The 14948-nt window shown below is 39.0% G+C and overlaps 1 protein-coding gene across 4 annotated transcripts; it reads right to left on the bottom strand.

Annotated features, from left to right (window-relative positions):
* Positions 1-60: 60 nt before the first annotated feature.
* Positions 61-13249, bottom strand: Ac3 (Adenylate cyclase 3). 4 transcript variants are annotated; one of them, XM_017089994.4, is made up of 18 exons: positions 13081-13246; positions 11173-11662; positions 10444-10633; positions 9921-10230; positions 9737-9855; positions 9154-9265; positions 8268-8395; positions 7878-8036; positions 7527-7665; positions 5846-6105; positions 4220-4583; positions 3399-3684; positions 3266-3338; positions 3096-3171; positions 2812-3037; positions 2614-2696; positions 2052-2507; positions 61-1564 (listed from the first exon to the last, which is right to left on the bottom strand). In XM_017089994.4, the coding sequence occupies exons 2-18, from the start codon at positions 11483-11485 to the stop codon at positions 1325-1327; spliced, it is 3534 nt and encodes a 1177-aa protein (XP_016945483.3). In that variant the 5' UTR covers positions 11486-11662; positions 13081-13246; the 3' UTR covers positions 61-1324. The 4 variants fall into 4 exon arrangements, with proteins under 4 accessions (XP_016945483.3, XP_070852873.1, XP_036675817.3 ...); XM_070996772.1 differs by lacking the exon at positions 13081-13246 and adding an exon at positions 12776-12950; XM_036819922.3 differs by lacking the exons at positions 9154-9265; positions 9921-10230; positions 10444-10633; positions 11173-11662; positions 13081-13246.
* Positions 13250-14948: the final 1699 nt, after the last annotated feature.

Raw genomic sequence — 14948 nt, 5'->3', positions numbered from 1 at the left:
AATAATAAAAGATTATATAAAAGGGTCCACCCGTTTTTTCCTCAAAAATCACAGAGCATTAAGTATTATTTATTTTATTTATTTCGCTATAATTTGCTAATGGTTTGGTATTTTGTTTTCCATTTATAGTTACATTTTGGTTTCATTTTATTTATTTTTTAAAATGATAGAATATCCTAAATCGTTTGATGTGATTTAATGGTCATAGCTGAAAACACAAAAAACTTCCCCAAATTCCTCAGCTAAAATTAAATGTTTAAAAAGATTTTTTTTAGTGTAAGATTTAACCAGTGGAAAGTACTAAAATATTCTTCAAGCTAACCCAATCATTTATATCGTTTTTCTCGTCTTGATTGTCATGCTTTTAGCCATCAAAGGAAATAAATTAAAGGAGGGAAAGGTTGATGGACCTACGCATAAAACAGATTTTAGACCAAGTTAAAGTTAGTAAAGTTTCTTTGATTTTCCTATGCTTGATAAGTAAGTTCGATTCTTGTTTCTTTGCTAATTCGTTGAAATGTTCTAACAAGCATGCGATGCCATTTATATGTTTGTTTACATCTATATATTTCTATATATAAGAAGTTGTATATATATATATATATATGTTGGTTGATGACGTCCAAGAACGCATGCCAAGGATATAATATCATGCTGCTTGACTTCTATTGCATTTTCTAAATTTAAGTTATTTCGTTAACTAATTCTTTATCGTTAGTTTTGTTCGCTATTTGGACTGACTTGTGGGTTGCATTTGTTTGTGGTGGGATTTGGATTCTCAACTAATATTCTCGCTCTCTATAACCATGTTATTAGGACTTAGCATATTTTTATAAGTATTCCATAGTTTATGCGCATATTTATTTTTACACATTGAGATGCAAAATGGTTGTTTTTGTTGACCTACTAAACTACACATCCATTAGTTTGTAAAGCAAAGTGGTTCGCTTATATATTACAGTTCTTGGAAATGAGATAACAATTTTGTTTAAAACAAAAACTGATTCACAATAACCAAACGTACTTAGTCGTAGTCAAATATATTTAAAAGCTAAATATATTTCTTGTTTTTAGGTACACAGTTTACAAACTCTTGGAAAGCAAATCTAAAAATTGAACTAAATCGGAATTTTGCTTTTTTGTTTCAAAAATTGCTGCATTTGCATAGAATATCACACGAATACTGAGGCAAAACCAAATTTATAGCAAGTATAACAGCTCCATAACAGTTAACTTTCGTTTTCTAACACAGCCACTCATGCATCCACCCATAGATTCACACTCATTCAGACTCAAGCGCGCAACTAAGAAGCCAATTAGCAAATTATTCTAGCAAAGATTGAGATTCCCCCACCCCCGCCTGGCCAGCACTGCCGTTTCCCATGCCCTGCTCCTGGGCGATTCCCTCGCAACCCGCCGATGTCTCCTGGACCTTGATCTTGAGCAGGGGCGTCTTGATATCGGAGGCCTCTAGTTCGGTGGTGGATTCCAGAGCAGATGACTCCTGTCCATGGAGCTCAACGGCAGCAGGCGCCACAGGCTCAGCACTTGCCTGGGACTTACCCTGGAAAAAGAAAAAAACATCGTTCATAAGGATTTTACAAAACTCGAAAATCAACTAGAACGATTAATAAAAAGAGGAAAACATGGTTCATAAGGATTTTATAAAACTCAAAAAACAATTAGAACGACTAATAAGAAAAATTTAATATATACATCAGAAACCCTATTGAACAAAAGTATAGAGTATAAAAATCTCAAAGTATTGATTAGTATTAAAGTATTTACACTTTCATCGAAGTATTAAGCAAAAATGTAATACTTTAATCATAATAATACTTAAATACTTTTATCATAAGTCAAGATCTTAATTTTTACATGCGATTGAAAATAAGAAAGAGATACACAATTTCTGGAAGACCTTTGGAATTGTATCACAAGTTAACGATTAACAAAGTTAGGTTATTTATAACTTTATACTTTATACTTTTATACTTTTTATAATTTGTACACTATTTTTTCAGGGTTTTTATAAACCACAGAATTCCCACCTGCAAATAGTAGGTCATCAACTGTCCCTTTCCTTTGACAGCTACCAGACCCCGTTGTAGGAATGTGTAACCAAATGGCTGTAGAATATTGCATGTTTCCTCGGTGACCTGAATGGCGCCCGCCTTTCCTGTGCTCTCCATGCGCGAGGCCACGTTCACCGTATTCCCCCAGATGTCGTAGTGCGGCTTACGGGCCCCAATAACGCCCGCCGTGATCGGTCCATGATTGATGCCCATCTTGAGGACGAAGTGATTGAACGACTGCTCGTTGATGCCCTGCAGGGCGTGCTTCAGTTCCAATGCAAACTCCACCAACACGGCGAGGTGGGACCAGCGTTCTGTGATGGGCGCGTCATTTCGGAGGTTCCTCTGCAGGTTTATGCCACTGGCCGCCATGTAGGTGGAGCCAATGGTCTTTATTTTGATGATGTCCTGGAACTGAGGCAGCTCCAACAACTGAAACAAAAGGTGAAATGTGCCGTTAAAGTTTAACTTGTAAATTATATAAAATTCACACCCAATCTTAAAACAAATCTTTATTATTGTTGGAGCAATTACTTACTGCATCAAAATCTGATATAACCTCGTTGAGAAAACGTAGACACTCCAACCCCTGGTTGTTTACCGTCTCCTCAGAGTAGAAATCTGTAAAAAATATTTACTATTATCTGTTGCCACATAATGTATTTCATATCTTTATCTTTTTTTCTTAAGATTCATATATGGTATTATCACTGTTAAGCGTTGATTTTAGGCTTACCCGAAAAGTTTGGCATACTGGCGAATAAAACGCCGACCTCAGCATAACTCTGGGAGTAGAGATCATCATGGGAGCGCTTGGTGTTTTTCATGAAGTGCTCTGCCACATGAACAGGCAAGACGTTGTAGACTAAAGCCTCATTTCGCTGTCGCATATCGTTTGCAGTCTCTTTTTGCTCGGCTACCTCTGTTTTCCATTTAAAAATTACCCTATCCTCATGGTCCATCTATATTAAAATGATACTCTTAATATCTACCCAGCGCAATAGGTTAAAATTAACTCACATGTCGAGCCAAGGTGCTTAAAGCTAAAGCAGCCACTACCAAAAGTCCTGAAGCGCAATATCGCGTAGATATGATACTAAAAATACATTATCCATAATTAGAAACTATTTTAAGAAAGGAAAAGAAACAAATTTCTTTTAAATTAAGCTGACTAAAAGTTATGCACTTACGGTTGGTGTGCAAAGTCATCTTCCAAAGCATATAGGTCCTGCATAATGAATATGTTGAAGTAGCAATGCAGAGCTGTTGGACAATATAAATATTAAATGATGATACAAAGTAATGTTATTTTATCAGAGTTACCTGCAATGGACAATAGCAGCAGAATCTTCGTAAGATGTGTGAGTTGGGCAATCACGGCGATCGCAATCAATATGAGGACTCCAAAATTACTCAAGTAGGACGGATATAGATATCTTTCCCGGGGCACTGCCTCGCGCATTTGCTCCACAAAGGATGCGGGCAGCAGGTGCTCGGCGGTGACCACCCCCTCCATCTCCACGTCCACCTCGCCATCCAAACCGGCCGTGGCATTGAATTCGCTTTCACTCACAATGTGCTCGGTGCGCACGAAGGTGACGAAAAAGAACTGTCAAGGAAATAGAGGTCAATCAGTACTTAAGGACTTGAGCACGCCTGGGCAACACTTGCACAAAAAGCTCTTGAAATTGAATTGTTCAATAATCAGTACCAAAATAAAACAAACAAAACTTTCTATAATTTCTAAAGAAGGAAAATATATTATCTACTCTATGCATAGACAAAACGGTAAAAATTAAATGTTTAATATACGTAAATTAGGACCATAGGAACTTAAGCTGCAAATTGCCGTCTAACCACAGAAAAATGAATAAAAATGTAACTAAAAACTTTCTATAATTTAAAAACATTTTTATGCGTACAGATTAGAATATAAAAGAAGGAAAAGCTTTTAAGTAACTTGTAATGTCCCAAAAATTACACTCAGGTAGCTTTTAAAAATTTAAACAATATTTAAGAAATACAACATATGAAATATAAAATCTATATACAACGTCTCTTTCTTCCCAAGTATTAAACGACATTTTTTTTTGACGATTATTTTGCTGAGTGCAAGGACCTATTCCTCATAAGCACATACTAACCATGTCGATGACATTGCTGAGGCCAATGGTAAGTGCAATAATTATGGCGGCCAGCTCACGGACGAAGGTAATGTCATTGAAGCGCTTGCTCACATCCACGAAAAACTTGGGCAGCATGCCGCTGAAGCTCTCGGCGATGCTGATCACAACGAGCATGGCGATCGGTACCAGCGGCGCAGCTATGTTGATAAAGTGCAGCGTAGATCGTGGCAGAACCAAGTAGGAGTACAGCACATCGATGCACTGCACCAGCAGAGCGGCGAGGAGCGGAAGGGAACTGTACGGCTCTCTATATACGGCGTACGATTGCTCCAACTGCGGGTTCTTGAAGCGCAGGAATATGTTAGTGTCCTTGGTTAGGTTTCTAAAAGAGATAAGATAGGTTAATTTAATTTTTAAAGGTCAAAAAATGCATATCTAAATGACACCTTACTGCTTAAAACATGATTATAATCCTCAATGATAATAATATATATACAAATTAAAATCCAATAATTATTAGAGAACATAAAAGACACTTTAATACCGTTGTATATTTATACGTTTTTTGTGGTACTTGAAACGCGTAAACTTTTGTTTTCTTTGGAAAGCCAATGTAATAGTCATCTGATATAAACATTTAAAATATCTTGTTTTGTTACAACATTTCATATCAGAAACAAGGAAGAACGCTATAGTCGAGTACCTCGACTATCAGATACCCGTTACTCAGCTAAATAGGGATATGCAAGTAGCAAAGCGAGATTAAAATGCGCCACCTACCGGCGGTATACAGATTTAAGCGTTATGGGCGTTAGAGTGGGCGTGGCAAATTTTTTTTTGGACCAATCGATAGGTATTGACAAGACCAATACATTTCAGTTAAATTTGTTTATCTAGCATGAAAATTGTGGGCGTCACAGGTTTTCGCGGTTTGTGGGCGGTAAAGTGGGCCTGGAAAACTTTTTTTTGGACTAATCGATAGGTATTGATGAGAACAATACATTTCAGTTAAAATTTTTTATCTAGCATGAAAATTGTGGGCGACACAGGTTTTCGCGGTTTGTGGGCGTTAAAGTGGGCGTGGCAAACTTTTTTTTGAGTCAATCGATAGGTATTGATGAGAACAATACATTTCAGTTAAAATTTTCTATCTAGCATCAAAACTGTATGAGCCACAGTTTTGGGCGGTTTGTGGGCGTTAGAGTGGGCGTGGCACTCTACTGAAACAAACTTGCGCTGCGTAGGAATCTCAGGAATCTGCGTGCCTAATCCCAGTATTGTAACTCTCATAGTTTCCGAGATCTCAGCGTTCATACGGACAGACGGACAGACGGACAGACGGACATGGCTAGATCGACTCGGCTAGTGATCCTGATCAAGAATATATATACTTTATGGGGTCGGAAACGCTTCCTTCTGCCTGTTACATACTTTCCGACGAATCTAGTATACCCTTTTACTCTACGAGTAACGGGTATAATGATTAATTTTGAAGGTCAAACTCTCACAACTTTATTAATTTTTTGTTGTTCTTTTGTTCTATAATTATGTTTCCTTTAAAATGTATTTCATATGTTTCTTAATACATTCTTTGACCTTAAGGCCTAAAATACACAGGTAGAACTCAAATTCTTTTTTACTTACTCATGTCCATCGCGGGTAACCAGTTCATCTTTCAATCGTTGCTTAAAGTTCTCCAGTTTCACCTGCTCTTCCTCGTCTTCGGCCACCTCTGTTTGATGTCCATTGGACACGGAATTCTGTGCGAGGAGTTCCTCATCGTCCAAGGTGTTGTCATCGTTGTCATCTTCACCTGCGCCGACATCGTTGGTAGAACCATTGGGACTCTGGTGAGAGTTTTCGCCTTGGATTTCATTGATTTTCCTGGCACATGGCGATGCAAACTGGGGAAATGTATTGCATTTTTGAAATAACACCAGTTTACAAAAAAAAATTGATGAAATACGCCTTTCAGGAAACCTTTGTTTTCCGGTAAGATACATCTCCCTGATTAAGAAAAGGGCACTTAAAATTTTTTCTATGGTACCAATTTTTTTTAAAGTGTAAAAAACGTTTTTCGCACTTTTTTATTTTATAACTTGAGTTGTGATAAACCGAATTCGGTCATTAAGGACTCATTTTACAGGTAATAGAATGTCCTTTAACTTTCTTATACACATCATTAAGTTCCATTCATTAGTTCAAAAGCTACACTTCGTCAAAGTTGAAAAATTTGGAAAAAAATCAAAAATGCTGGCATAAATGGCTTCTTTAAAAATACACGCGTAAAAACCGAAATTAGTTTTATGTTTTTTTCTTGATGGCTGAACCATAACGGAGAATATGCGCCATAGATCACGACAATCCGTTGGTAAATCGATTTTTAACAGATTTTTAAACGTATATACCCAAGTTCATTATTCGGGAGCAGCGGCCGTTAAACGTTATTTTAAATTTTCAGTGTTGGGGAACGTAAGAATTTGGTGCAAGTTGTTATGCATAACGTCAGTTTCCTTGCTAAAAATATATGAAAATGATTTCCTCGTAACTGCAATCGCATACTCTTTAGCTTGCCCAGCGCTATAGCAAAGAAACTGACGTTATGCATAACAACTTGCACCAAATTCTTACGTTCCCCAACACTGAAAATTTAAAATAACGTTTAACGGCCGCTGCTCCCGAATAATGAACTTGGGTATATACGTTTAAAAATCTGTTAAAAATCGATTTACCAACGGATTGTCGTGATCTATGGCGCATATTCTCCGTTATGGTTCAGCCATCAAGAAAACAACATAAAACTAATTTCGGTTTTTACGCGTGTATTTTTAATGAAGCCATTTATGCCAGCGTTTTTGATTTTTTTCCAAATTTTTCAACTTTGACGAAGTGTAGCTTTTGAACTAATGAATGGAACTTAATGATGTGTATAAGAAAGTTAAAGGGCATTCTATTACCTGTAAAATGAGTCCTTAATGACCGAATTCGGTTTATCGCAACTTGAGTTAGAAAATAAAAAAGTGCTAAAAACGTTTTTTACACTTTAAAAAAAATTGGTACCATAGAAAAAATTTTAAGTGCCCTTTTCTTAATCAGGGAGATGTATCTTACCGGAAAACAAAGGTTTCCTGAGAGGCGTATTTCATCAATTTTCTTTTGTAAACTGGTGTAATTAAATAATATATAGGTAATGCAACACAATATTTTTTTCAATTATTTTTTAAATGGCTATCTTGGTTATGTATTGTCTTTATTAATGCCTTTGGCGTACCCCAGAAACAGAACATTTTTAAATATAAGTATCTAGTTATGGCCCTCCACTTACCGGCTTAACAACCTTTGTGATGAAGAACGTCTTTAGACCAGCGATGCGCAACAGCTCCTCCCGTTTCTCCCCGAAGGCGGGCTCCACCTCGAATTCGCCATTGAGGAACGCCAGCGTTTTGTCCGAAATGTGAACGCGTCTGGACAGATTAGAGCGAATGCAATTTACATGAGTAAACAACAGCCATAATAAGGGAGTGACGATGTTGGCAAAGCAGACCCATAAATTTGCATGGCAAAGTGACAAAGTCAAATCATAATAACCACATTTGCCACAAGTCACGATGGTCGGTTATCAATTATGCAACAGAAGTGTGGGTGACGTGTCAGCAGTTAAAGCGAAGTAACTCACCCAGCCTTCCCGCTCGATTCCATTTTGTTAGCCAGCTCTACGTCCTTGGAGTAAACGTCAAACTGCCACTGCCGCTGGCCAAGAATGCCGGCGAGCACGGCTCCCGTGTGAATGCCCACACGCATATCAACAGGTGAGTTGGCCTTCTGCTGCACATACCTGCAAACACGCAACATGGCCAGGTGAGTGAGTGAGTAGGTGGTTGGTTTGCTAGTAGCGCCGGAAAGTATGCTTGGGGAAAGGCTTTCTCCAAGGAGCGAGCGTGGTTAAGTGCAATTATTATTAATTGAACAAACGTTGATTTGGCATCGCCCCACGCCCTTCGCCTGTCAACCAGTTTTCCCCACTTTCCCCAGGGAGCTACTTGGCTGTCTCCAGCCCGCTACTCACTTGATGGCCTTCACCATGGAGAGTCCCATGTGCACGCACATGACGGCGTGATCCGGTCGCTCATCGGGGGCACCGCTAATGCAATAATAGCAATCGCCAAGAATCTTAATGCGCAATTGTTGATATTTCTAGGGGCGAGACAAATGTGATTTAGTTCAAGTCAAGCAAGGAGCACAGTTAAAATTATACTTATAAAACGGTTGAATTAAAAAATAATAAGAATTCCCTTTAATACAAGGCTTTAATCACTCTATATGATTGAAATATGTTGACCAACATAAGACACCCACAAAACCCTGCCCACAAAAGCAAACAAATGAACTGAAAACACAATACTCCCCAAAGTCAGCGAAAGGATAAACAGACCCACACATCGGGGACCCATCCCATTTAGCCCAAGCCAAGCCCAGGCAAAATCGCAGTCAAATTAACTGAACCCAAAAATAAACCGGGAAACCTTCCGCACTCAACAAAACCGCAAAAAAAAGAGCTCGCTCGAAAGAAAAAATCAACTCGAAACATTATATACGCCTGACTGGACATAACTTTTGTTGGTCATTCCCGCCCTCATCATGAAATCCCAAAAGAAAGCAAAAATAATAAAGAGACAGCGGAATGGAAAATATAAGCTGAAAACAGAAATGAAAAGGAAAATTTAAATTAAAGCAGAGAGCCACCCCGAGAAGAGGAAATGAAAAGAGTCCCTCTGTTCTAGATGGCGTATCTTAAACATCATAATCATCATTAAAAGAAAAATCTACGGGTTTTGGACCTCCCCCCAAGGGCCGGACAGGTGAATGAACAGCTGGAATAATACCAACGAAAAAACATCGCAGAAAAAAACAATGGAAAATGTTGAAGAGAAGAAAACACAAGAAAATATTACCTCGGCAAGCCTATCGAAGCGTGCGAAGAGCTCGTTAAGCATTTTAACCAAATCTTGGGCGCTATACGTCGAGGAGATGGCGGTAAACCCAACGATATCCGCATATAGTATGCTTGTTTTGTACAAAGCAAAAGTGGGAGAGATTCCGGAATCAAATAGTTAAACAAGTGGCAATGAAATTTAGTTTTATTTAAATATTAACACCTATAAATATGCAGTACTAAATTAGGGGAAGGAACTAGAATAGTAATGACTTCCCTCTGCGAATTGGAATTGTTTCTAACTGGAATTACTCAAATGAGTTACGGTTATAACTTTTTTATTTTTTTAGCATTTTTTGATATTTAAAGTGGGTAATCTACGTTTATAACTTTTATTAAATTTATTTAAGTTTTAAAGGAAGTCATCGGAATTGTTGACAATATATACCTATTACAATCCTACGAGGTCTTAATCAAGTTAAGTTACCAATTGAAGCGTATACCGCTAGGATATACTTTATTATGACCGAAATGTATCCCAGGAATGCATAAAAACCTTCTACAGCGCTATAAAGATACTTATCAAAAGTATGAAGACCTACCTCACATTTTCGTGCCGACTCATATAGATCTTTTTGAAAGCCTCCGAACTAGACGATCCCAAATCTTCTCGCATCTTTATAGCCACATGCTTGGGCAGCACGGACAACAGCAGCCGTTCCTAGTGATGATAACGATTATTACGTTTTTTTCCAGCCAGGTATAACCCATATAATCGGTACTCACCTGCTCGGCCGACTGCTCCTCGATGACCATTTTCACCTCCAGGCTCTTCTTGGCCTCGAGGAAGGCTCGTTTCTGCTTGGCCTCACCCATGAAGTAGTACAAGAGCCCTATCAGCGCGGCTGTGGCTATAAGAACCGCATTGGCCGCCAACTGATTCGAGAGCAGCGAGTCATAGCGAGAGTAGCCCACTGGCAGGCTGAGACAAACAAAATACGTGATGCATCCAATCGACAGACCAAGGAAAATCAATGGCAACGGCAGCGTCACATAGACCAGGAAGTTTAGCAAGATGGCCCAGCCAAGAACGTCCCTAAAAATAATAGTGGTATATAGGAAGACGTTTAAAAATTACACTTATAACATTTTTATTAGATGTATATATATATAGATATATATAGAACATTAAAGGATCTATTAGGTGATCAGTCCCAGAATAATTAATATTTTTATAAGTAAAGTCAATCGAATTTCTTTAGGACTGTCTTATTAATATAAAAATGGGTATTCCCATAAGTTTACTTACCTTGGAGAGAAGCTAGGCTGTAGCATTACGTAGGCGGAAAAGTGAAGAATGCTTAGGAGCCATAGAGCCCTTGGTACAATCGTCAGGAGTATTTGGTGAAAGGTCTTCAGTGCCGGTTGCTCAGAACGTCGACCAATGTGCAGAAGAGCAGTTAAAGCCAAGTACGCCACTAGCATACAGCAGTTGACCACTAAAATATATTTAAAATTATTTTCAGTGAGATATAAACTTTGCAAACTCCAAGGAAAGTCGCTTTTTAAAATGCCAATGATTTAGCATTATTACACTTGAAGTTTTTATAACTCCTTATAATTAAGAAATTATACTTGTAATGACAATTTTAGTCAGTCGAACAAAAAATTGTTATAAAATGTAAAAAAAAACGTTAAGTAAGCTGTTTCAAAAAACTTCAACTTACTTATTATCTTATAATAATAGTTCTTCCAAACACTATTACAACCCTAATTTTTATGGTTGAAGTAGTATAATAGGGAATTCGGGAAAGGTGAATTTGAGAGACTTTAGTGGAACCCTAAAATATTTTAGATATCTTGTTTTGACCAAACTATAGGTACGATTTTACAAAGGACTTATTATTTTGAACGCTATAGATAGATTTTAAAAATAAAAAGATAGTTTTTTAAAAATAGAATGTTTTCAAACATTTTTTAAAAATATAATTATTTTTTCTTCGCACTTCGCTTCTTTGTATCCATTTCCGCAACTCACCTCTTGTGGGCACCGCCTGATCCCAGGGTACTACGATGGTCCAGATGTTGAACAGCACGGCCGCGAAGAGGAACCACTTGAGGCCGCTGCGGCGCTGTTTGATGGAGTAGTTGTGGTATAGTTCGTTGAGCACCTGCTGTGGCAGGATGACGACTCCGCCGCCGGTGATGCCCACGCCACCGGCCACATCGCTGTCATTCTGCCGCCGACGGTTTGGTGTCTTCTGGCGCTGCGGCTTTGATTTGCTGGGTGTGGAGGCGGCCGTCGCTGTCGCCTGGCCGTTCTCCAAATTGGTCTCCTTCTCCTCCGGCATGCTGCTACGATGCTCAGATGCTCTGGTGCTCCGATGTCACCTGCTCCTTGGGGTCCTTGTGATTCCGTTTAATTATTCGTTGATCGGCGACCCTCTACGGGCTCTCTGGTTTATGAATGAAGCGAAACCATTTCCCTGGCTTATTTATTTATGATGTTGGTAGGGTGGTCCTGGAAACTGGGAGACGTCGCTTGGGTAAATAAAAGCAATGCGAAGCACAAACTCAAACACAAGCAGCAAGAAGCTGGGGCAAGTGAAAATACAAACTCGCGTTAACGGTAAATTTGAGACTTAGCGCTGCTTGGCGGCGCCTCCTTCCGCCCCGCCCCCTTTTCGCGGTGCGTGGAAGCGAGAGGCAAGGCGGAAGCGTCCTTGTGCGAGAGCGGTGAGTGTGTCCCTGTGTGTGTATCTGTCTGTGTGGGTGCCCCGCACAGTGGTCTACATTCCACAGTGCATTCCAATTATATTTTTTAACGCCTCCGCTAATCTATAAAAATATTTCTAGCCGATAAGGTAGAATCTCATAATTTATTCGCTGGTCAGAAATAAATTAAGATAAGAGTCGTTTGAAAAATGCCACATTCTTATCTCCTGACACATGCTGCAAATATATGACAAATTTTAGACACTTTCCCTGGGGCCACGCTTACCGATAACCTAGCAATTTGATTAGTTGACTACAAAGCATACAAATTGTAAGAGCACCACTGAAACTATTTATATTATATTTAAATTAACCTAATTGAGGTTGCCATATAAGGTTATATCTTTATGGTATTCCTTTGTTGAATTAAGCAAAATAATTATGGAAATTATGTGAGTCACTAGACCCACAATTCACTTCATCCTCCCCAAAAACACTCTATATCCTGCTTGCAATATGCTCCTCTTCCGTCGCCCGAATGCAGGAAGGCAATTTCCGTTGAGTGTTAATTAGGGAAAATTGAGTTTTCTATTTTAGCCGCAAATTGAAATTGACTTGTCAAAATTCATGCGGGGGGGCGGCCTCTCGTCCTTGTCCTTATCCTGCCCTAGATATGAATAAATTATGCATTTTTCTACCGCATTCGACACCCGCACAGACCACTGTAACGTAACGGTAATGTGGGGAGTCTCTCCGTTCTCTCTCGCAGGCTCGCTCTCTCGCTTCCTCTTCATTTCGACTACCGTTTCCTTCCCCTCCCCCCTTTCCTATTATTGCCGAATATATTCAACTGAGACGGACTGTGTAACACAGCTCCTTTCTTTTTCCTTACGGAAAATCCTTTTTACGTCTAGGTATGCGCGTACATGTGTTTGTTTGTGCTTGTGTGGGTAAGGCTGATTTGCTCAAGGTTCGTTTTAATGCGTTCTGATTTTGTTTGTATAGCTGCGCGCGGGTGTGTGTACACCACACGTTTCTTATTGCACTGCAAACGAGTTTTCGATTTTAATTTTAATCCAAATAACTGACACCCACGGCCCGTAAAGCCCTCTCTTTCGTCCTCGATTTTCGGGAGGCTGCGATAACCGTTATATAGCATGTACAGTTTGTCTTTTTCCGTTTCCACTTCCTCTTTTACTGCTTTCGCACCATTTAACGGTTTAAAACATACTTTGCCCCAAAGCTGATTATTCCCGTTTTTCCTCGTTGTGTTCAGTTTTTCCTGCTGGAGTTATATTTCTGCTGCTGCCTGGCGATTTTCCACGCTTGGCGCCGCGCGATTTCCTTCGACTAAACTAAGGCGCCCGATAAACTTGACTGATTGTCGAGTGAAAATTTTCGACAGTCAACAAGCCCCAGCAGCAAGGACTTCCGTTAGTTCGGTTCGCCTTCTCCCGGCTCAGAGTTGGAGCCAGAGAGCGTGAGAGAGAGAGAGAGCGGGAGCGGGAGAGAGAGCTTTTGCGGCTGAAAGTTCATGAGTGAGCGCATGTCCGCGAGCGGGGGCATGCCACTGATAACGGTACAGCTGGCCAGCTTGATAACAGGCCCCTGCCAAATAGCCCGAATATTACCGCAAGCGCATAAAGTTAATTAGACAGCAGCGTTAATAATGCCTCTCGCCGAACGGTAATCGAACGGCGGTGGAAGAGGAAGAGCGCCAGGCTGCAGCTGGCCTTGAATGGCATTGAAAAAGGTGCAGCTGCTGGGCTGCGAGAGCGTGTGTGAGTGCGAGTGTCCCTGTGTCTGTGTCGAGTGCAGATGCAAAGGAAATGCATATTAAAGCGGAAGACGTTTTGTTTCCTTAAGTTGGGGGTGATGTACATTGGGTGCCACACTTAGGCATATGACATGTACATATGTATGAAGATTGTACATCATTTATAATAATTAATTAATGGAGAAAGTGCCACGAATGTAACCAAAATTGTCCTCACATTTTTGCTGAATTTAGTAAAATTTTGCTTTAAGTATTAAATTTTGCTGTCCGTTACACATATGTTTTATTTACTTTACAAAAATACCCATTAAAAACTTTAAATAACTGTTTAAAATACCTATTAAATAAAATAATTTTAATTGTAAATAATAAAACTGCATGAACCAATTTAGTTCGTATTATGTTGGTAATACAATGGTCGATTTGAGTTTCTTTAAATCGAAAAATAACACACCTATGTAGGCTAAAGCTTCATACTGAAAACGTTCAAATGTTGCTAAGATATGTAGATAAGAAAAGAAAACATATTAATTATAAATAATCGGTTTTCCAAAAAGCATACACCTTTTCTGATTTAAATATTCGAAAATTTTTTTTTTAATTTTAGTCAATGTTATAAATTAAATGAAAACTTATAGATCTACAATTACTAAAGCAATACTTAACTTATAGAAAAACATTCGAAAGTGAAAACAGAAACGGGTCTGATAGTCTCACTCCTATTTTCTTGTCCGGTAGTGTAGTGTAAGTGGTGTACAATATGTTCGATGTTAAGGGACAGCTGCTTCCCTTGCAGAGAGCCCAAAATAAAGGAGACATGTGCACCAAATTCACAGCGAGAAAACGAAATTTCCCAGCAGCTGCCTGGCAGTGCAATCCATTTCATTTTCGTATTAAAACGATCTAAAACTCGGGCAAGGCCGTTGGATTTACCTGGCTACCTGAAAAAGGTTTCGGGCGGGCTGGAAAATTGTAGTATCCTCCTGTGATAAGAACGATTTTGATTGATAGTTGACTGCGTAATATTGTATGAAATCAATTAATTTAGTTTTTCCTAGCCTAATAGCGCATAATACTTATCAGTGGTTTTACATTTTAAAATGTAAATTTTAAACGGAAAGTACAGCTGGGCATCTTGATCCTGCAGCATCTGTCCTTTATCCTCTTCTTTTCTTAAAAGAAATAATCCCGGAGCGGATATAATGGCACGTGAGACTGCCTAATCTTTACCTGGAAACGACCCTGAACTCCCAGGTAAATTGAAGAGATAAGAAATGCATGTTGTAGAAATTTTAACTAAAATACTCAATAAAACTTGAAAG

Source organism: Drosophila suzukii, chromosome 2L (assembly GCF_043229965.1).
Source record: "Drosophila suzukii chromosome 2L, CBGP_Dsuzu_IsoJpt1.0, whole genome shotgun sequence".
Taxonomy (NCBI): Eukaryota; Metazoa; Arthropoda; class Insecta; order Diptera; family Drosophilidae; genus Drosophila; species Drosophila suzukii.
The sequence above is the reverse complement of the archived record's forward strand: the minus strand, read 5'-3'. Positions and strand labels throughout refer to the sequence as shown.